The sequence below is a fragment of the Engystomops pustulosus genome, chromosome 4, assembly GCF_040894005.1.
Source record: "Engystomops pustulosus chromosome 4, aEngPut4.maternal, whole genome shotgun sequence".
Taxonomy (NCBI): domain Eukaryota; kingdom Metazoa; phylum Chordata; class Amphibia; order Anura; family Leptodactylidae; genus Engystomops; species Engystomops pustulosus.
The window spans coordinates 213,313,052-213,335,656 of NC_092414.1; the positions used below are offsets into that span (position 1 = coordinate 213,313,052).

Below are 22,605 nucleotides of genomic sequence, written 5' to 3' on the forward strand. Positions count from 1 at the left end.
TCATCTTGTGCAATTGCATAATATGAGATGCTCTAAATGGAAACTCAATGTTACAGGTGAAATAAATATATATTTTTTTTACAAAAAATGTCTAAACTATCAATTTCAATTAGCATCCATTATGTAACTGCAATTTGGTTGGACGGATCAGAGGTCCTAATATCAGTAAAGAGCCTCTAGTCATGTTTGGTAATGATGAGGTTTTTATTTAGACCTGTATTTTCCAAGAGGGCATTTACCCCACATGAGCATCTGAATGTATCATTATTTCACGACTCGGAAGCCTTTTCAGATGCGGCTCGGCAGGAGGCACAACCTATGGTACAAGTTGATTGCTCCTTTTATTCGGCCGATCAGAGTGTTTTAGGCTGCGGAATGAGAAACCTGACTACATGATGGTAGGGAAATGCGTCATGACTTGGGCACGCTTCCAATCAAGTATTTTTCTGGAGGGCCTGGCGAGCTGCTACGTAGGTGATCATATAAAAGACAGTAATTGTAGGACATTCTCTTAACCCCTCGAATACCTAGACAAGTTTGGTCTTCAGAATACATACTCTTAATATTTTCCACTGGGGTTCTGCAGTGGCCTGGTCCTTGTATGTCTGGTCTAGATTTAGTTTTTGTAACTTTAGATAGCATTAAGGACATGTAGACATCATGGGGGCAACTGTGAGGCTTGGAGGACACGGAAACTCTGAGATAGCTCTTATGGACTCTTGTCATGCTTGTATTTCATGGTTCGTAGCTGTGTAATACTACATTCCACTGGTGGCTGGCCCGAAGAGAGGTTGTAGAGCTCTGGCCCTAATTAGCAAGGCTGTTTGACCGCCAATCCGGCATTATGTCTAGGTCCCGCATCCAAGCCCTGACATCTGGTCCACTCATCTCTAATAAGGATGTCATCTGTGTGATGGGGTAATTGGAGAGAGGGGATGATGTCCAAGGTATAGATGAGTCCATCTCTCTTTAGCCGCAAAAAGCAGCATTTCTATCCACTCGCTTATTTTTAGGCATTTTGTTAGTCGTTTCCCGGTGTGGATGGCGTCATCGAAAATTTATGGGAGTTGTCAATACAGTTGGACTGAATGATGGTGGGGGACCTTATGGTTTTACTCTTGGAGACAGGGATGGCTAATATCCCATGGCTTCTGCAGATGCCAGGTTTCGGCACCTCGGAGGCAGGCTCAATGACTTGGGTAATATGGAGGGTGGGGCTCATATTGACACCAGTTTTTTTGTTAGCTCTGAGGACTTCATGTGTGATTCTTTGTGCTCTGTTTATGTCTCAGTTCCACGGGATAAGGGATTAAGGGTTGATTGGGTATTACAAGTCCCACTTAGCTGCACAGACAGTCTTGAACTTACAGAATTGAATAATCCCAGAGGACCAATAGAAATCAATGGTGTCCCAGGAGAAAATTATCCTGTTCTCCATTGATTCTCTACTGATCCGGGAAGTCCTTGGTAGTGTAGGTTATGTTAGATAGTCGAACCCCCCATGATCCATCATTCCTGTAGATACGGTATAAAACCTCATAAAATCCTCATTATAGTCTGAGAAATTTGCCTGGAGGTGGTGGGGTTGAAGAGGTCACATAACCTTGTACCACTCGACTTACCAGCCATCCACATCTGTTTTTCTATCGGTGTAGGAGGCCTTCAGACCCATCAATAAAGAGATTTTAGTGAAGATCATATATCTTATTGTGGCCTACCTTAGGATCTGGGAAGACCGTCCTAGAATCCATTACACATGTGGCAGGGAAGTTTTAAAACCAATATATGATAAAAAAAAATTCCCTGAAAAAAAATGACGGCTCCTTCCATACGGCAAAAACGCCCAAAAATATCTAATATTCTGCATTGGTTGCTCTTGTATCAGGAGAACCCGACTCCCTCCGTGCAGCTTTTCCTGTGATGACTACAAACCTCGTCACAAATTGTAACATCTACCTACAAACTTTGTAATTACGATTCCTGACTGAAGAAAAACTTTCCCAGGCTCTGGGCTCTGTCGTGTATTGCCACCTGGTGGAAAGATGGAGTCAGCATGAAAAAAATCGAAGTAATAAAAACTTGAGAAATCCTTTGAGCTTCCGATGGTATCACGACGGAGGATCTAAAGGGCAACACCCCTGCTGGTGCAAAGGGTTAGGTAGGTGTTGGGAAAGTCTCCATCTCCATGTCAGAAGCTGTAACATGAGAGACTAAGTAATTACAGCCTGAAGATATTTCCTTATGTGTAAGTAATTAACCAATGAGTTGGCTGTATTGTAAACTGGAGTGTGATTGGAGAGGTGCTACCACCTGACCCTCGTGTAGTGGGAGCACATGTCCAGACCTCATGGTCTTTCCACAGGGCATAGTCTTAGCACATGGTCTGAGTGCAGAGAGAGACAGTGTGTAGCACACCTTCAGCACTGACACTAATCCCAGGACCAGAGTCAGGAGACTCTAACAGAGAGCTGCAGCTTCCACAGTTTGGACACAGCTCCATCCCAGCCTGCATCTACTACCAGGACCCTCTCCACGACCACTACAGTTCTAATATCTGCTGTTGACCATTTAGGCCAGTTGCCTGCAACCTCTTCAATAAAGAAATGTAAGTTGATTTGCACAACGTCGCCTCTGTCTGATCCCTGGATATGACTGTTACCACCAAGGGCTTTCCCATCCATTACCCAGGGACTCATCTTACGGGTTTTTAGGGACATTTAGGGGTTGCCCAGGGAGAACCAGTACATCAGCCTCTCCCTCCATATTTCTTGCTCACACCACCTGCTGGAGACCTGCCAGGCTGTAGGACAGCCCTCCGGTCCCCATACCAAGCACCATGACCACAGCGTGCACTAGGCCCCAACCGCCAGCCACTCCGGTATTCTGGGCTCCGGCTGCCTTCAGGTTTCAAGGAAAGGCTAGGCCCTGGTGGGGGATGTTGCAAAAGGGCCACAGTTATAGGTCCGTATTCCAAGTACAGACGGTCCCCTACTTAAGGACACCCGACTTACAGACAACCCATAGTTACAGACAGACCCCTCTGACCACTGGTGAAGCTTTCTGAATGCTTTACTATAGTCCCAGACTGCAATAATCATCTGTAAGGAGTCTGTAATGAAGCTTTATTGATAATCCTCGGTCCCATTACAGCAAAAAATGTTTAAACTCCAGTTGTCACTGGGGCCAAAATTTTTTTTGTCCGGATCTACAATTATAAAATATACAGTTTCGACTTACATACAAATCCGACTTAAGAACAAACCTCCGGACCCTATCTTGTACGTAACCCGGGGACTGCCTGTACAGTATTCACTTCCAGCTTCCCAGCATCTCGCAGCAGCAGTGGCCTCAGTGCTAGGTTAACTCCTTAGCCAACAAGTCATTCTCTCTTTAGTCAGTTTTCAGGTTCAGTTGAACGACTTCTGTTTTTAACATTAATGGACCCAGTGCAAAGCAAACAGGTTGAACCCCCTAATAGAGACTCATATATACAGGATAGGAGTAGTAGTACTGTGCTGTGCCCATATATACAGGATAGGAGTAGTAGTACTGTGCTGTGCCCATATATTCAGGATAGGAGTAGTAGTACTGTGCTGTGCTCATATATAAAGGATAGGAGTTGTAGTACTGTGCTGTGCCCATATATACAGGATAGGAGTCGTAGTACTGTGCTGTGCCCATATATACAGGATAGGAGTAGTAGTACTGTGCTGTGCCCATATATACAGGATAGGAGTCGTAGTACTGTGCTGTGCCCATATATACAGGATAGGAGTAGTAGTACTGTGCTGTGCTCATATATACATGATAGGAGTAGTAGTACAGTGCTGTGTCCATATATACAGGATAGGAGTAGTAGTACTGTACTGTGCTCATATATACATGATAGGAGTAGTAGTACTGTGCTGTGCCCATATATACAGGATAGGAGTAGTAGTATTGTGCTGTGCCCATATATACAGGATAGGAGTAGTAGTACTGTGCTGTGCCCATATATACAGGATAGGTGTCGTAGTACTGTGCTGTGCCCATATATACAGGATAGGAGTAGTAGTACTGTGCTGTGCCCATATATACAGGATAGGAGTAGTAGTACTGTGCAGTGCCCATATATACAGGATAGGAGTAGTAGTACTGTGCTGTGCCCATATATACAGGATAGGAGTAGTAGTACTGTGCTGTGCCCATATATACAGGATAGGAGTAGTAGTGCTGTGCTGTGCTCATATATACAGGATAGGAGTAGTAGTACTGTCCTGTGCCCGATATATACAGAAAAAGGAGTAGTAGTACTGTGCTGAACTCCTATATACAGGATAGGAGTAGTAGTACTGTGCACTGCCCATATATACAGCATAGGAGTAGTAGTACTGTGCTGTACCCATATATACAGGATAGGAGTAGTAGTACTGTGCTGTGCCCATATATACAGGATAGGAGTAGTAGTACTGTTCTGTGCCCATATATACAGGATAGGAGTAGTAGTGCTGTGCTGTGCCCATATATTCAGGATAGGAGTAGTAGTACTGTGCTGTGCTCATATATAAAGGATAGGAGTTGTAGTACTGTGCTGTGCCCATATATACAGGATAGGAGTCGTAGTACTGTGCTGTGCCCATATATACAGGATAGGAGTAGTAGTACTGTGCTGTGCCCATATATACAGGATAGGAGTAGTAGTAATGTGCAGTGCCCATATATACAGGATAGGAGTCGTAGTACTGTGCTGTGCCCATATATACAGGATAGGAGTAGTAGTACTGTGCTGTGCTCATATATACATGATAGGAGTAGTAGTACAGTGCTGTGTCCATATATACAGGATAGGAGTAGTAGTACTGTACTGTGCTCATATATACATGATAGGAGTAGTAGTACTGTGCTGTGCCCATATATACAGGATAGGAGTAGTAGTATTGTGCTGTGCCCATATATACAGGATAGGAGTAGTAGTACTGTGCTGTGCCCATATATACAGGATAGGTGTCGTAGTACTGTGCTGTGCCCATATATACAGGATAGGAGTAGTAGTACTGTGCTGTGCCCATATATACAGGATAGGAGTAGTAGTACTGTGCAGTGCCCATATATACAGGATAGGAGTAGTAGTACTGTGCTGTGCCCATATATACAGGATAGGAGTAGTAGTACTGTGCTGTGCCCATATATACAGGATAGGAGTAGTAGTGCTGTCCTGTGCCCGATATATACAGAAAAAGGAGTAGTAGTACTGTGCTGAACTCCTATATACAGGATAGGAGTAGTAGTACTGTGCACTGCCCATATATACAGCATAGGAGTAGTAGTACTGTGCACTGCCCATATATACAGCATAGGAGTAGTAGTACTGTGCTGTACCCATATATACAGGATAGGAGTAGTAGTACTGTGCTGTGCCCATATATACAGGATAGGAGTAGTAGTACTGTGCTGTGCCCATATATACAGGATAGGAGTAGTAGTACTGTGCTGTGCTCATATATACAGGATAGGAGTAGTAGTACTGTGCTGTGCTCATATATACAGGATAGGAGTAGTAGTACTGTGCTGTGCCCATATATACAGGATAGGAGTAGTAGTATTGTGCTGTGCCCATATATACAGGATAGGAGTAGTAGTACTGTGCTGTGCCCATATATACAGGATAGGTGTCGTAGTACTGTGCTGTGCCCATATATACAGGATAGGAGTAGTAGTACTGTGCTGTGCCCATATATACAGGATAGGAGTAGTAGTACTGTGCAGTGCCCATATATACAGGATAGGAGTAGTAGTACTGTGCTGTGCCCATATATACAGGATAGGAGTAGTAGTACTGTGCTGTGCCCATATATACAGGATAGGAGTAGTAGTGCTGTCCTGTGCCCGATATATACAGAAAAAGGAGTAGTAGTACTGTGCTGAACTCCTATATACAGGATAGGAGTAGTAGTACTGTGCACTGCCCATATATACAGCATAGGAGTAGTAGTACTGTGCTGTACCCATATATACAGGATAGGAGTAGTAGTACTGTGCTGTACCCATATATACAGGATAGGAGTAGTAGTACTGTGCTGTGCCCATATATACAGGATAGGAGTAGTAGTACTGTGCTGTGCCCATATATACAGGATAGGAGTAGTAGTACTGTGCTGTGCTCATATATACAGGATAGGAGTAGTAGTACTGTGCTGTGCTCATATATACAGGATAGGAGTAGTAGTACTGTGCTGTGCCCATATATACAGGATAGGAGTAGTAGTACTGTGCTGTGCCCATATATAGCACAGTTAGTCTCTTATTGATGGTGTGGATATTCATAGGGTTGAGTTGTCAGTGTTAGGGGACCTCATGCTACCATAGGACTTGGTACAGCTGCTCTTTTTCACCTATAGTAATTATAGCTGTGACTCGTCATATTGCTAACCCAACCTCGCTACATCTCCAAATTTCTAAAGCAGAACACAACAGAGCAGTTTTTCCGTCTATCCTGGATTTGTCTCTGTGGCTTTGTCCCCTCTGTTCTGTATACTTGGCTTCTCCATGGTAATTGCTGAAGAATAATCTTTTTCTTACCTCTTTATGGAGGATTTAGGAAAGTGAGTGGCTATAGATGAGATAGTACTATGGCTGTAGGAGAACTGCCTATTGGGTGGTGGCTCTTTCCTCCCACATTCGGCACAAATGCACATTCAGCTCCTGGGAGCTGGATCATTAGTGGAGAAAGTTCTCCTAAGGCTCCTCAGTCCTTGAGAATGAACGGATATGAAAACACCAAAGTTATACCTAATAATAACAACAATATTTATATACCTAACATGAATACAAACCATTCTATGAAGCCCCTCCTGATCCTATCCGGCTTCCTGGGCTTAATTGGTGCATTTTCATGTAGCTGCCACTAGAAAAGCTCAATACAAAGAGATTTGTACATTTTCCATTGAGTTCCATAGAAATTGTATTCATTCCTATGCACTTAGCTCCCCCTAGTGGTGGCTGTAGGTGGACAGATTTATTACTGCATACTATAAATGTGGGAATCATCAATGTATTTATTCCAGTTTTCTTCTGGCAAAAGTGAGATATTTTACACAGGCTTGGAAAGTATTTTTTGTTGAGCTAAAGTTCTTATGGCAAGGTGACCATGGCAAAAGAGGAAATTTAACGTTGTTAGATCAGTTCGCTCAATTTATTCCCTACTGATTGATGTGTAAGAGGTGGGGGGGGAGGCTGCGGAGAAGACTCCCTGGCACCTCATCCTTATCCTGTCTTAGATCAGGATAATTGAGATGGTCAAAAGGTGCGATAGACGTTGCCACCTCCGGCGCCTGCCGGAAGGACCGTCGCGTGTGACACACAGAATACATTACCCTTAATGACTAAGCCGAGCACATAATATAGACGCAGCATTTTCACATGAAAGCCTGTGATTATGGAACTTTTAATAAATCATGAATCATAACTCACCAGTTAGAGGTTGGCTAATCTTCAGGAAGGAAATAACACGACTCTGGGCAGCATTGCGGATGGAGTGCATACATTATTTTTGGGTATATCTCCCCGGCTTTGAAGTTGGATGAGGATAATAATTCCCCCGTCGGGCTATGTCACTTACTCTCTAGGAAGGACAAGTTGCTTCGCCTCAAAGATAAGGAAGGAAGGAAGGAGCTGAATTTATTTCGTGACTCGGTGATCTGAGATATGAGCGATAGATGAAAGGTGGAAACTCTCACATTCTCGTGAATCAATCATTCATAAAGAGGACTCTGCCGCTCCACAGATATGGAGGGAACATGAATGATACATCTGCCTTCTACCTGTAGGAGAAAGTCTATCGATTCAAGACAACTAGTGTCTGGGGAGGCAAAAGTACCGGCCATGTAGGAAGGAGACACAAATCTTCTCAAATCACATTTCTTCCAAGTCTTCTCCGTTTTGATACTGCCCCATTTACTGATTATTACGGAGTTTTCTTGGTTTAGATACTACCAAATCTACCAGTCAATGGGGGTCATTTACTAAGGGCCCGATTCGCGTTTTCCCGACGTGTTACCCGAATATTTCCGTTTTGCGACGATTTTCCCTGAATTGCCCCGGGATTTTGGCGCACGCGATCGGATTCGGAAAAACCGCCGCATTTAAAAAACAAAAAGTGTTGCGGGACACGCACTTACCTTCACCAGGAATAGGCCGGTGAACTTCACTGCATTCTAGCGGGCCTCGGGGAATTTCAGCGCAGCAGCGCCACCTGGTGGACGTCGGAGGAACTATCTTAGTGAATCCCGGCCGGACCCGAATCCAGCGGAGAGAACGCGCCGCTGGATCGCGAACGGACCGGGTAAGTAAATCTGCCCCAATAAGTCTTCTCGGTTTAGATACTGCCCTAACCACTGATCATTGGGGCACATTTACTAAGGGCCCGAATCGCTCTTTCTCGTCGGGTTTCCCGAAAATTACCGGTTTGTGCCGAATTGCCCTGGGTTTTTGGCGCACACGAACGGATTGTGGCGCATCGGCGCCGGGTTGCATGCGACGGAAATGGGGGGCGTGGCCGGCGACAAACTCGACGGATTCGGAAAAAAACGCAGTATTTTTTTTTTTTAAATGTGTTGCTTGACCCACACTCACATGCACCAGGAATAGGATGGTGAACTCCGGCGGACCTCGGCGCAGCAGTGACACTTGGTGGACATCAGGCGCACGACCTTACGACAAAGGGGTGTAGGCCCTGCACAGCAAATGTATACAGGTTGCTTTATAGACACAAAATGCCAACAAATATGTACAAGAAAAAAGCGTGTCAAGACAACCAAACTATAAGCAAAGTAACAAACTTTATTTACACGTACTAAATATTTTGACAAACACTGACCAGATTAAAAACACTTAAAACGTGTGACAAGTACACAAACACAAAAGGACTCAATGGGGCAGATTTATCAAGTGTCTGAAAGTCAGAATATTTCTAGTTGCCCATGGCAACCAATCACAGCTCCCCTTTAAAATATTCATGAGCACTGGTAAGATGAAAGCTGAGCTGTGATTGGTTGCCATGGGCAACTGGAAATATTCTGACTTTCAGACACTTGATAAATTTGCCCCTATGGGATGAAAGTGGTAGAATCATCCCAAGGTGCACGACCTTAGTGAATCGCCGGAAGACCCGAATCCACGTCGGAGAAAGCGCCGCTGGATCGCGACAGGACCGGGTAAGTAAATGAGCCCCATTGAGTCTTCTTCTCATTTTTATTACACTATCTACCAATCATTGGGGGTCATTTACTAAGGGCCCAAATCGCGTTTTTCTAACGGGTTATCCGAAAATTTCCGATTTGTGTCGATTTTCCCTCAATTGCCCCAGGATTTTGGCACACGCGATCGGATTGTGGCGCATCGGCGCCGGCATGCACGTTACGGAAATCAGGGGGCGTGGCCGTACGAAAACCCGACGGATTCGGAAAAACCGCCACATTTTAAAAAAAAAAAGTGTCGCTTGACACGCGCTTACCTGCACCCACGATAGGACGGTGAACTTCAGTGCAGCAGCGCCACCTGGTGGACGTCGGAGGAACTACCTTAGTCAATCCCGGCAGAACCCGAATCCTCCGCAGAGAACGCGCCGCTGGATCGCAAATGGACCGGGTAAGTAAATGTGCCCCATTATGTCTTCTTTGTTTAGATCCTGCCTTAACCACTGATGATTGACTTCTTTTTGGTTTAGATACACTAGGTAATGATGATTAAGATCTAGAGGAAAGTGTTCAATACCAACAACTGGGCAATGAGCAGGAAGAAACCAATTGTGGTGCTTTCAGCAGTTAGTATTCAATTTAGCCTTTTTGAAGGTTTTGTACAGGATGTAGTTTTCTTCCATATCAGCATCATCCCTAGAGGTTGTGTGTGGTATTGCAGTTTCAGTTTTCAGAGTCTGAGCTGAAGAACCTTGCTTGGCGGTACTTTTTAGGTCCAGCTTAGGTTCTTGAAGCTTTGTTATTTGAAGTAGCAACCACTGATCTTCTATCCTGGGTAACCAATCAGGTACAAAGTCCATAGTAACTGGAAAAAATGATAACTTAGAAGTATCCAGATACCTGGAACTTATACAAGGACGGCTGCTCAGAAGAGGAATCCCTCCTTTTAAGACTTACCTGATATATCAGTGATGGCAAACCTTTTGGAGACCGAGTGCCCAAACTATAACCAAAATCCACTTATTTACTGGGAAGTGCCAACATTGCATTTTAAGCAGTAACTTATTGCTCCATGTTCTTCCACATCTTTCAATCGTATCGGCCCCCTGAGGCTACCAACACAGTTGAAAGAAGGTGGGCAAATCAGACTCTCATAGTAGCTTCTCACCATGGTCTATCTTTAGGGAAAGAATGGTGGGTCCAGCAGGATGAGCTTCAAAGATAATGTAGTCCTGTCAACACCTTCTCACTTTCCCCGCAGTTCCAAAGAAGTGTCGCTTAAGTTGCCTAGGACTGCAGGAAGATTTGGTCCTATTTGGTGAACTCTGTCCTGGGGCGATGGTCTGAGTGCACACAGAAATGGCTCCGAGTGCCACCTCTGGCACCCGTGCCATAGGTTCGCCACCACTGTGATATATGGAAACATGATCCTAAGGGTGATGTCACACATTCAGTTTTTCAGATGCAGTTTTTGATGCCTAAACCAGGAATGGAGTAAAAGTAGGAGGAGGAGCATCACCTTTCAATTATTTGTCTCACCCATTATGATCCACATCTGCTTTTGGCTTCAAAAACTGCATCTGAAAAAACTGAACGTGTGACATCACCCTCAAGCCACAAATGTGAGGGCCACATCCGGGGTGCAAACAACCAGCCCTATTCTGTTGCCTGTGGATGACATGGGCTCAACCTGCCAATGTCCAATCCAAAGTGTCTGGGAGACGGCCTCACCGCACCGTGCCCATGCACAAAAGACCTCAATCGGGGCTGCAATTTATGCGGCACATGGCCCCACAGAAGGACCATGACAATACTTACAGTATGGGAGTCACTGGGTGTATATACAGGCGGTTCACTAGATAAGTCAATCAATAGCGACTTGTTACCATTGAAAAAAAAACTGTAGGACCTTGTCATGTCATATTAATATTACCCCTGTACAAGGCACTGGTTCGGCCTCACCTGGAATATACTGTCCAGTTCTGAGCACCGGTCCATAAAAAGGAGGCCCTGGGGCTGGAGAGGGGATAATGAAGAGCCACAAAAATGATAAGGGGTGCGGAGGGTCTCACTAATAAGGAAAGATTAAAAGAACTAGATTATTTTTAGTCTTGAAATGCGATGACTAAGGGGGTGCGCAATTTATTTAGATATATAAATATTCCTTACATAGTGCAATGGAAAGTTTCAGGTTAAACCAAAGGACAAGGAGACGCTGTCTCCTTCTAGGTTTAATCTGCAGAGGTGACAAGGTTTATTTACTGTAAGAACTGTGAATGTGTGGAATAGCCGAGCTCAGGAGCAGAGCACAGCAGGGACAGCAGAGAGCTTCAAGAAGGGTCTAGATGCACATTCAATTAACATTTGTGGTTATATTATAATAAAAAATTGTGTTCACCTACATTTCTTCATACTTACCTCCTTGTTTGAAATTGATGGACTTGCGTCTATTTTTCAACCAAACTGTGTAACTATGTAATGATTGGGTCCAGATATATTGTATACCAGCTGATCATTATCTGTGTTACATGCAGGTAACCAGTATAGTCAAGACGAAGTTCCACATTAGAAGATGAAGAATCATAAATTATAAACTATTGATAACTGGTTTGGAGAAGATCTGCAAGACCGAAAATCTCAGTTTAGCAGCAAGATAATGGGGGGGATGAATTAGGTCTAGAGCTTGAAACTAAATTAAGTAAAGGATGATAGAAGTGATGTGTGATGTTAAAAGGGCAATAACTTCCAAAGTCTAGAGACAAACCCAACATAAGATTATCCATCAGGACCATCGGTTGTTTAAAGAATTTGGAATTTATTATATTGAACTAATTAATATTAGTGATGAGTGGAGCTACACCTGCAATGTTAGGCACGGACAGCCAGAAGTTGGGGTTTGGTGTTCTGGTACCCCCCCTCACCTACACCCATCACCGATCATTGTTGTTAGACCAGTAAAGCCATTTCCCCAAGGATCATTACTCCACATGACGTCAACAGATAGCGACGATCCTCAGGAAAATGGGTAGCACCCAGGAACAGTGCCAGTGTACAGGGGTAACACCTGTACGGGGTCAGCACCTATAGCAGATGTTACCAGTGGAGTTGAGCATTCGGATTCGGTACCCAAACCAGAACTGAACCTTAATGGGTCTGCTCATCCAAAATATCAAGCTAACAAATAATACCCCCTGTACCTCCACTTGACCATTAGGTTCTGTCTACTACTATATACTACTACATGGTGTCACGGGTGCTCCTGCGATCCCTGTCTCGGATTGCGGGTGCTCACCTTTCTTGGCTCCAGTGGCGTCCCCTAGGGCACACGCGTGCTGGCTCGCAAAGATTTAAAGGGCCTGCGCGCCAATAATTGGCGCTGGCCCACCATAAATTCCTGCCCCTTCCTGTGACCCTTGCCAGATCTTCAAGCCATCACCTGAAGAGAAAGCTCCCCTATGTATCCTGCGTCCCTGTGTATTCTTCCCTCCTGTGTATCCTGCGTTCCTGTGTATCCTGATCCGTGTGCCAGTCCGTTCCTGTGTTCCTGATCCGTGTGCCAGTCCGTTCCTGTGTTCCTGATCCGTGTGCCAGTCCGTTCCTGTGTTCCTGATCCGTGTGCCAGTCCGTTGCTGTGTTCCTGATCCGTGTGCCAGTCCGTTGCTGTGTTCCTGATCCGTGTGCCAGTCCGTTCCTGTGTATCCTGATCTGTGTGCCAGTCCATTGCTGTGTTCCTGATCCATGTGCCAGTCCGTTCCTGTGTTCCTGATCCGTGTGCCAGTCCGTTGCTGTGTTCCTGATCCATGCTCCAGTCCGTTCCTGTGTTCCTGATCCGTGTGCCAGTCCGTTCCTGTGTTCCTGTTCCGTGTGCCAGTCCATTGCTGTGTTCCTGATCTATGTGCCAGTCCGTTCCTGTGTTCCTGATCCATGCGCCAGTCCGTTCCTGTGTATCCTGATCCGTGTGCCAGTCCGTTCCTGTGTATCCTGATCCGTGTGCCAGTTCGTTCCTGTGTTCCTGATCCGTGTGCCAGTCCGTTCCTGTGTTCCTGATCCGTGTGCCAGTCCGTTCCTGTGTTCCTGATCCGTGTGCCAGTCCGTTCCTGTGTTCCTGATCCGTGTGCCAGTCCGTTGCTGTGTTCCTGATCCATGCGCCAGTCCGTTGCTGTGTTCCTGATCTATGCGCCAGTCCGTTCCTGTGTTCCTGATCCATGCGCCAGTCCGTTGCTGTGTTCCTGATCCATGCGCCAGTCCGTTCCTGTGTTCCTGATCCGTGTGCCAGTCCGTTCCTGTGTTCCTGATCCATGCGCCAGTCCGTTCCTGTGTTCCTGATCCGTGTGCCAGTCCATTGCTGTGTTCCTGATACGCGTGCCAGTCCGTTGCTGTGTTCCTGATCCATGTGCCAGCTCCTGCGATTCCTAACGTGAGTCCTAGTGTGCCTTCTTGTGCTGTTCTCATGCTGTCACCCTGGGTTCAGACTGTCTCCTGCATTGCTACCTTGGCTTCCACCTCAGGCTAGTCACACCTGTGGAACGATCTGGTGGTACCCCGCTGCAGCAAGACCATCCCGCTTTGCGGCAGGCTCTGGTGAGGACCAGGTGCCACTTAGACTCTGGTCCCAGGTGTCAACTAGTACCACCTCCCGCGGTGGTCCAGAGGGTCCACGGACTCACAGTCCTAACACATTGACCCTAGAGTTAATGAAAAACCATCAGTAATCTGCTCAAGGATGAGAGCAAACTCAATAAATCTCCTAAAGAAGCCGCCACTGTAACTGGACGCCCAAGGTGCATGGCCTTAAGTGCCCAATAATATATAAGACCCTGCTAGAAGGAACCTCATAAAGTACCATGTTTTGGGGTGTTTATTTTGACCTGTCACTTTCCTGTGACCAGACAGGAGTCAGAATATGTACTGAACAAGAGCCTAAGGGGAGGAAGGAAGATAAAACAATCAGTAAGTACATTGCAGTCCCAACGCAAGCCCCCCCCCCCCCCTTTTCCCTCATTAGCTTCTTGATACTGTTCCGAGTTGTTATGGATAAAATGTAAACAGACATTTCTAGGACACAGATGCATATTTCTGCACAATTTTATTGGAATCAAATATTTGTGCGCACAGTAGTCCTAAGTGATTGGCTTTCTATAGAGTTTATTAAGCACTGGACCACAAAAAGCTAAGTATAAAAATTAGGTGTAGAATTGTAACAGCAGGAAAATTCAGGACAAAAAATGGACTTCTTATCATATTCAGACAATGAACAAACCAGATGGAACATTTCACCACTAGGCCACATTGAATACACATATTACTCACATTGATGTTAATATTCTGGAATAGGTGGCCTTTTCCATTAATTTTTTTCCCCTCTCGTAGCAGGAAGTCTCAGCACAAACTCAAGTTCAAGCGACAAAATCAGAATTTTATGGACTGAATTTAATGACACCTTTATCTCTTATGTTGTCTATAAATTTTAGCTGAAGATCTTATCTGGGTGCTGGTTCTTGGCGAGCTGACAATAGATATGGGTTCAGAAGTTTAGTGACACAGAGAATCATGGGGAGGGACCAGACAGGTTGGACATGAAAATGTTGGAGGCAACTTTGCAGGAAAACAGAGAACGCAGTTCAGGAGACTCAGGTAGGGGCTTCTCTGGCATCTATTTACAGATACTTTCAATGCAGGAGGTGGACAAGTAGTGCAGAGAAGTGGAACCCAAGCAACGCTAGATGTCCATTTCCAAAATCAGTTGTACCCACGTAAGAGGGAATGGAGTCAACCCTTCACAAAATTGGGCAAGCTGAGCTTTGAGACTCTCTTCCGGGTATAGTAAAACAACAACACGACTCCCTGCAGGCAATCCCTGCACCCCCATTTTCAACTGCTGAAGGACATTGAGCTTTGCATGTGAGGGATCATTTCCAAACAGGTCAATCTCGAGACAATAAACTTGCTCAGAATACGGCACCGGAAATGGAGGGCTACCAAGGCTAAGAAACTCTTCTCGATAGGTTTGGGGATCACCACAAGTGGTTGCAATCTCAGAAGATCTTTCAGAGTCACCTGACTCCCTGGGATGGGAATAAATCCAGACAATTTTCCGTTTCAGTAGAAGATTTAGGTTGGACTTTTGAGTTGTGAGCGCGAGCCAACCTTGAACTAAGAAGCCACCAAGTAGCAGGTCCTTTCTGGTCTTGGACTCATCAAAGAATTTGAGAATTTCTTCTGCTCCTAGAACAGAGAGGTGTTTGGATGAATCCAAATTGTCCACACGAGACTCCAGTAATTTGAGGGATGTTTCCAGCTGGTCAGCCGGAAGAATTATAGAAATCACTTCCTAATTAGGGAACACAATGAACAAAGAAAAGGAATTTGTGGTCATAAGATGTGAAATATTTGGAAGAAAGGCACTTGGAAGGACAAATATTGAGCCTTTTTGGTTTACATACTGCTACCGATCATTAACTGGTCATATCTTATATTCCACCCTGTATGCACATGATTGGTCATTGAGTCTTCTTGATTAACATACTGCCCTTTTTACTGAGTACATACTGCCCTGTTTACTGGAGAATGATCATTGAGTCTTCTTACTTTATACACCCTCCATGTGATCTAGAATAGGGATGAGTGGACCCACAAAGTTTGGGTTTGTACCCCACTCCTTGTTTGGGTACCCAAACCCACAAAGTCCCTGACGACATATACATCGATCTGTGTGCGCCATTTTGAGAGAATCGGCGCTCCTGAAAATTGCGGAGCCTCCCCATAATGCTGACTGCGCCTCTTCAATTTAAATGCCACCTGAACATCCATGATTGGTGCCAGCACCAATCATGGATGTTACTGAGGGCATGGTCCGTGTCTGGGATTTGTACCAGAGACCGGGCCCGAACAGGATTTTCAAGTACGGGTCAGGCCAAACTTGGCCGGACCTGAACTCAGTTGCAGTAGCAGCTATAGCAGACCACGAGCATTTAGACTGCGATCCGGTTCAGGTGCACCTTTAACATAGAGGGGCTCATTTTCTAAGGGTCCGAATCGCGCATTTTCGTCAGGTTTCCCGACAATTTCCGATTTGCGCTGAATTGCCCCCGGGATTGTGGCGCATCGGCGCCGGCTTTCACGCATTAGAAACCGGGGGTGTGGCCGTCGGACAACCTGACAGATTCGGAAAAACCTCGGAATTTAAAAAAGAATTTGTGTCATAAGATCACGCACTTACATGCACCGGGACGAAGAAGGTGAGCTCCAGCGGACCTCGGCGCAGCAGCGACACATGGTGGAATCCTCGTCGGACAAAGCGCCACTGGATCGCGTCTGGACCGAGTAAGTAAATGTGCCCCAGAGTGTACAACTTAATTCTGTCGAGTCGCTGTAAAAAATATGTCGCTAGTTTCGAGTCTGCACCAGAATGCCCCTTCAGTTGCAGAATTTTGTGGCGCAGTGGACACAGTACACCACAGAACTGGCGCAGACACTTCATAAATACATGTGCAGGCAGTTTACACGTTCTTTCCAGTGCAAAGTCAGACAGAAAACTTTAAGAAGTGTGACCAATAATCAAGTAATTCAAAGATCTACCCGTCACAAAAACAATAGGAAAAATGATTGACTACAGACTCCTAAATCTATAATAACCTGACCTCATCTTCTGTCCTCCATCTAGCCTGGATGCCATGGTTGTCGGGGTTATCTCTCGATCAGACAACATTTGTGTTATAGTAATGCTGTAGTAGTAATAGTATGTGTCAGTACTGAAGAGATCCGGCCCCTCAGTCACTGTAGCTGCCCTATGCAGAACACGACACTGTGACTTAGAGGTCTGGATCTTTTCAGTTCTACAGTATAATTTCAGCTATTGGTCACATGATGCAATAACATGTTTTAATCTCTGGAAGGGGTGATCAGGTGATCTAAAGGCTTCCTGGTCCCCCAAGGTGCTCAATAACCTGAAAAATAGGGTAATGGGTATGGAGGACTCCAATTGGTGTGTTGCTCATCGGTGTATATTCATTTTAATTTCTAAGGAAATCCCTTTTTTCCCTAAAACAGCACCGTCTCTATCCAAAGGTGTCCAAGTGTGAGGTGTTACAGGTTAACGTCACTAAAGTGAGCTGCAAAACCTTGCATAGCTTGTGGATCGGTAGTTCTTCTTATAAGGTAACACTTTCTTGAAACTTTGTTATTTGAAGTAGAAACCCCCGCTCTTCTATCCTAGATAACCGGTTATGTACAAAGACCATAATACCTGGAAAAAAAATTCACCAAGTTTGAGAACTGTCAATCTGTGGAATAGCTGAGCTCAGGCGCTGGTCACAGCAGGGACAGCAGAGAGCTTCAAGAAGGGTCTAGATGCCTTTTTACACCTAAATAACATTGATGGTTATGTTATATAGAATTGTATCCCCTAAATCCCTTCCTCATCCAATCCCTTCCCTTCCTTGGTTGAACTTGAGGGACAGGTGTCTTTTTTCAACCACATAAACTATGATACTATGAGGGGCTTGGATACAGGAGGGATTCCTTACTCTTGGAAAGTGACCTCAGTCCTGCAGCTGTAGCCTTATACCGGCAGCTGAGGGATGTCAAGGCATCAAGTTGACAATGAGACAACATTGTCCTCGGCAAGGTCTTCTGCTCCACTATATGATGATCCCATTGGTGGGTCATACATAATGCGGCTCGTATGACAACCCTGTAGGACATCCATGTTGTATCTTCTTTAGGATGAAACTAAACAAGGAATTTCTTTGTAGTTCCCAACTACAGAATGTAAGAAAATATAGATTCTCCATCAAGAATATTGGAGAATTAACTTTAACAGTTTTTATTTAAAAAGTTTTAAAAGAGTGAGAATCAACCATGAAAATGGCACAGATACCCTTCAAATACAGATTTTATGTAGCATATAATTGTAATTATACCATAGAGATAAATGTCATCTATGTACAGATATTTCCAATTTAAAATGTAGACGAGGGGAAACTAAGCAACGCTAGATGTCCATTTCCAATAATAGTTGTTCCCTCACGAGAGGGAATGGAGTCAAACCTTCACAAAATTGGTCAAGCTGAGCGCGGAGACTCTCGTCCGCGTATAATATGCAGATGACACCGCTCCCTGCAGGTAATCCCTGCGCTCCCATCTTCAACTGCTTTAGGACATGGAGCTTGGCATACGATGGGTCATTTCCAAACATGTCAATGTCTAGACGTTTTACTCCCTTAGAATATGGCACCGAAAATGGAGGGGTACAAAGGCTAAGAAACCCTTCTAGGTAAGCCTGGGGGCCACCACAACTGGCTGTAACTTTAGAAGATGTTGTCAAGTCACTTGACTCCCTGGGATGGGAATAAATCCAGACAATGTTCCGTTTCAGTAGAAGATTTAGGTTGGGCTTTTGAGTTGTGAGGGGGAGCCAACCTTGGACTAGGAAGCCACCAGCAAGCAGATCTTTTCTGGTCTTGGACTCATCAAAGAATTTGAGAATTTCTTCGGCTCCCAGAACCGATAAGTTTTTGGATGTGTCCAAATTGTCCACACGAGACTCCAGTAATTTGAGGGATGTTTCCAGCTGGTCAGCCGGAAGATTTATTGAAATCACTGCCTAATGGAGGTATCACAATGAACAGAGAAGAAGGATTCCGATAAGAAACACAAAATAGATGAGGCAAATGTTCAAGTGATGTCATGATTCAAACCCAGGACCTTCTATGTCCTAGGCAATGGCTCCTCTCATGAAGTGACCGGTTGTTTTGGACACCTTTTCTTTCCACGCTTAGCAGTAGCTCAGAAATCTATTACTTGAAGGTTGTCACAGGAGACTATGGGTTAGTGTGAAAGAATATATTCACAATCACTAATCTGACTGGTGGGATTGTCTAGCCCTGAAAGGTCAAGTAGGAGTCCAGTGGCTGAGACAATGCAGATGAGTTTGTTACACAGATAATGAGGTGGTCGTGGTAGCATTAGGTAGAGCTGTATTCTAGTATCAATCCAAGTTTGGAGCATAGATAAGCAGGATAAGCAGCTAGACTTAGAGGTAGGAGGCAGTATAATCTGAAAAGGAGGTTATGCCAATGCCTGGCCTAAAGAGGACATCCATGAGTGGAGTCAATCAGGCAAAACTCGGTAAATAAGTTGCAAACTAAAAGAACTAGTAGTCTTCAGATTCTGGAAAGAAGCTGTCCAATATAACCTTAGCTGAATGAGACGAGCTATTGCCTGGCACACAAGAGGTTTTAGATACAAATCCCATTTGGTGTAGTCTTCAGTCTCATTGCCCTCGTATATCTGCTGCTGCCAATCGGCTGCATGTGGTTTGGTCCATAAAGACATGGTTGGGGGAGTCTAAAATGCCCCATGAAAGTACCTTTGAGATATACTGGTGTAAAGGCATGTTGGGAGGGGAGTGGTATGGTTCATAAAGGCATGGATGTGGGGGGGATTTGTATGGCTCATAAAGGCATGGTTGGGGGGGTTTGGTATAGTTCATAAAGTCATGGTTGGGGGGGGAGTTGGTATGGATCATAAAGGCATGGTTGGGGGGGTTGGTATGGCTCAAAAAGGCATGGTTGGGGGGGGGGTTGGTATAGTTCATAAAGGCATGGTTGGGGGGGTTGGTATAGTTCATAAAGGCATGGTTGGGGGGGTTGGTATGGCTCATAAAGGCATGGTTGGGGGGGTTGGTATGGCTCATAAAGGCATGGTTGGGGGGGTTGGTATAGTTCATAAAGGCATGGTTGGGGGGGGTTGGTATAGTTCATAAAGGCATGGTTGGGGGGGTTGGTATGGCTCATAAAGGCATGGTTGGGGAATGCTGCTCTCTTATTACACTATGCATCTAGCAGGCTGTAATAGAGATTGTGACAGAACAGGCCTAACGTCATTATGGGACAGTGTTTGGTGCCAATATAGTGGCACTCATACAATGCCATTTCATAGCTGCTACTGTCTACGGTTTACTGCCATGAACTATGCCGGCACCAATCTATAGAAAGTTGTGACATTTCGGTCTTGATGGACCTTTTTCAGACACAAGATTGCTGAATGGAAGGAAGAAGGGCTGAATGGTCTCTGCGAGGCTGATGGCGACGTGGAGACTGTGATTTAAACACCGCGTAGAAGAAAGAAGACGATCTTTCTCGTGGGTGGTGTTTATAACATGGTCTCCTCGTCACCATCAGCCTATCAGAAGCCATTGTACCTTCAGCCTTTCTTCCTTCCCTTCAGTAATCTTGTGTCTAAAGAAGGTCTATCAAGCTCGAAATGTCACACCTTTTTGTGGGTTGCTGTTTATATGTTGTATACAACAAAGTAAAATATTACTCTATATTCAAGCTAAATCGAGTCCCAAGTTACTTTTGTGATTGACTTTTGTGATGTCGTGAGGTTAAGCTGAGTATTACTTTATTTAGTTTCTTGGTGTATGGTCCAATCCAGGAGGACTAGTCCCAAGTAACATCACCCTACAAAGTTGCCTAGACTACACAGAAGCAGTATTTTCCGATAATAACAGATTAAACCCACCTTGGAGTTTAGGACTTTGTATTTCGCCAACATGTCAGCTGGTGGATTCTCTACCCGGGTCAGTCGTACTTTTTTAACCTCTGGGTGGTCAGAATGTAGAATATCCAAGCAATGCTTTTGGATCAATCCAGCCACCCCACGTCCTCTCATCCAAGGGGCTACTCGAAGACCTTCAACCACTGCAGTAGTTCCGTCATCAACCAACAAGAATGACTCAAAGCCCACCTGAAAATAAGAAGATGAATGTAGACTTAACGGTACATTGATAATCATGGTCTTGTTTACATTCCCGGGTTTAAAGCCAACCTGACCCAGTGGTGGAGAAGCGATGTGAGATTTACCCATAACTAAATATGCCTCCAATTTCCATAACTATAATTAGTTTTATTGTTTTTTCCTCTGTATGTGTGTAGATGGAATTGTAAGTGTACAATGCGCCCTTCTCTCCCACCATGCCTAACATTTGGTAGAGCGCAGTAAAGTCTATGCGTCACCTTCATTTTGTTTTTGACAGATGAATGAAGGCGAAATGGAAGCTCACGCGGAAATCATTTATCTCTATGGAGACACATGGAGAAGCTCACGTCCTTTCTTAAAGGTTGATGGATATGGACAAAGAAAGTAGATTATTTTCTGTGTTATTTTTCAACCTTCTTCCTTCATCAGTCATTGTACACAAAATGCAGAGACAAGAGGTGAAAGGCACTTCAATTACCGGTAGGTGCCCGCGAGGACTAATGTCTACGGTAAGGCAAAATAGAATGTGTCTTAAAGCTAGTAACTAGGGGCTACCTGGGGTGAGTGTGTAGACGGCCCAATATATCTTCAAGGAAATACAATGGGTTTTGTCCTGATCTTAGAGAACTTTTAGGTTCAAGGTTAGTAAAAATAGTTACTACTGGACTCTAAACTTCACATAGTGCTTAGGGACTCCAAAAAAATGTTGTCCAAAAATTTCAAGCTTAGCTTTTAGGATCTCGGCAATTGAAAACAATGTTTACACCTTATGTCCAAAGGTAGAACCATTGATGTGTATATAATCTCTCAATTCTCTCCCCAATGGTAGATGCCCAGATGGGGCAAACACAAAGGATCAAATTATGGTTCCAAGTAAAACATATTTTTAGACTTGCTACATGTATAAGACCCATTTGGAACCAACTTGGTTGGCCAGTATGGTCTTGCACGTTTTACCTGGTCTAAGTACATTTTTGTAGGACCACTCGGCCTACCATTTATTCAATGATGGTCAAAGTCCACCTTCAGCTTCCATGGGCAGCGGTTGTTGTCAAAGCAACACATGCAAGCGTTCAATGTTGACTTTTTGCAGGCATATAAGGTGAGGAGACCCTAGTTAATACATGGGAGCACCTGGCTCTGTCTTCTTCTCCTCTACCCCAAAGACAGATGTAGGGGGCAATGAGTAATCAGGTTTCTTTTAGACCTGGTTTCTTTTGGACCTGGACCTAGGAGATCAGGTACTTTGAATGCCAAGAGTGGTAGAATGTGCCTTCTCCCCACTGATATTTTTTATAAAAAATGTTACCAAACATTCTATTCCGACTACTCACCACTTTCCCTTCACACTTGGCCAAAAACATTGTTCTCTGTGGGTCCTTCAGCCACGCATGGTACCTAAAAGGTAGATAGTCCAAGCCGTTATAGATCCCACCAGAGATGGACATTACTTCTTCATAGTCTTCTGCTTTCGCAGGTACAAAATCAATCTGTGAAAATGAAGCCTTATCCGACATGATGTCACCAAGTGAACCAGGTAAATTCTTCAGCTGGAAGGACAAGAATAAAAGAAATTCATCCACGGGGGAAAGTCCACTGAGAATAACACACCCCGTCCCCACTGGTACTGCCCTCGAAAATGGATCCTGAATCCTGAAAATTGTCTCAG

The 22,605-nt window shown here is 44.7% G+C and overlaps 1 protein-coding gene and 1 long non-coding RNA gene across 3 annotated transcripts in view; one reads left to right on the plus strand and one right to left on the minus strand.

The window, feature by feature from the left end:
* The window catches only part of LOC140128273 (uncharacterized), a 76,226-nt gene that overhangs the window by 53,415 nt on the left and 206 nt on the right, over window positions 1-22,605 (plus strand). Inside the window, exons 2-3 of the long non-coding RNA XR_011855131.1 lie at window positions 21,214-21,416; window positions 22,414-22,473. This is a non-coding gene — a long non-coding RNA (uncharacterized lncRNA). The remainder of the gene's footprint in view (window positions 1-21,213; window positions 21,417-22,413; window positions 22,474-22,605) is intronic.
* On the minus strand, window positions 14,243-22,589 carry LOC140128272 (probable N-acetyltransferase 16). 2 transcript variants are annotated; one of them, XM_072149847.1, is made up of 3 exons: window positions 22,271-22,589; window positions 20,700-20,924; window positions 14,243-15,504 (listed from the first exon to the last, which is right to left on the minus strand). In XM_072149847.1, the coding sequence occupies exons 1-3, from the start codon at window positions 22,451-22,453 to the stop codon at window positions 14,893-14,895; spliced, it is 1,020 nt and encodes a 339-aa protein (XP_072005948.1). In that variant the 5' UTR covers window positions 22,454-22,589; the 3' UTR covers window positions 14,243-14,892. The 2 variants fall into 2 exon arrangements, with proteins under 2 accessions (XP_072005948.1, XP_072005947.1); XM_072149846.1 differs by lacking the exon at window positions 14,243-15,504 and adding an exon at window positions 18,010-18,777.

Bases quoted from the DNA above. Each gene is read 5' to 3' on its own strand.
- LOC140128272 (XM_072149847.1), bottom strand. From the start codon at position 22,453: ATGTCGGATAAGGCTTCATTTTCACAGATTGATTTTGTACCTGCGAAA. The intron at 20,925-22,270 runs GTGAGTAGTCGG...TCTTATTTTCAG, and splicing joins CCAAGTGTGAAGGGAAAGTG to GTGGGCTTTGAGTCATTCTT. The intron at 15,505-20,699 runs GTGGGTTTAATC...TTCCCTAATTAG, and splicing joins ACAAAGTCCTAAACTCCAAG to GAAGTGATTTCTATAATTCT.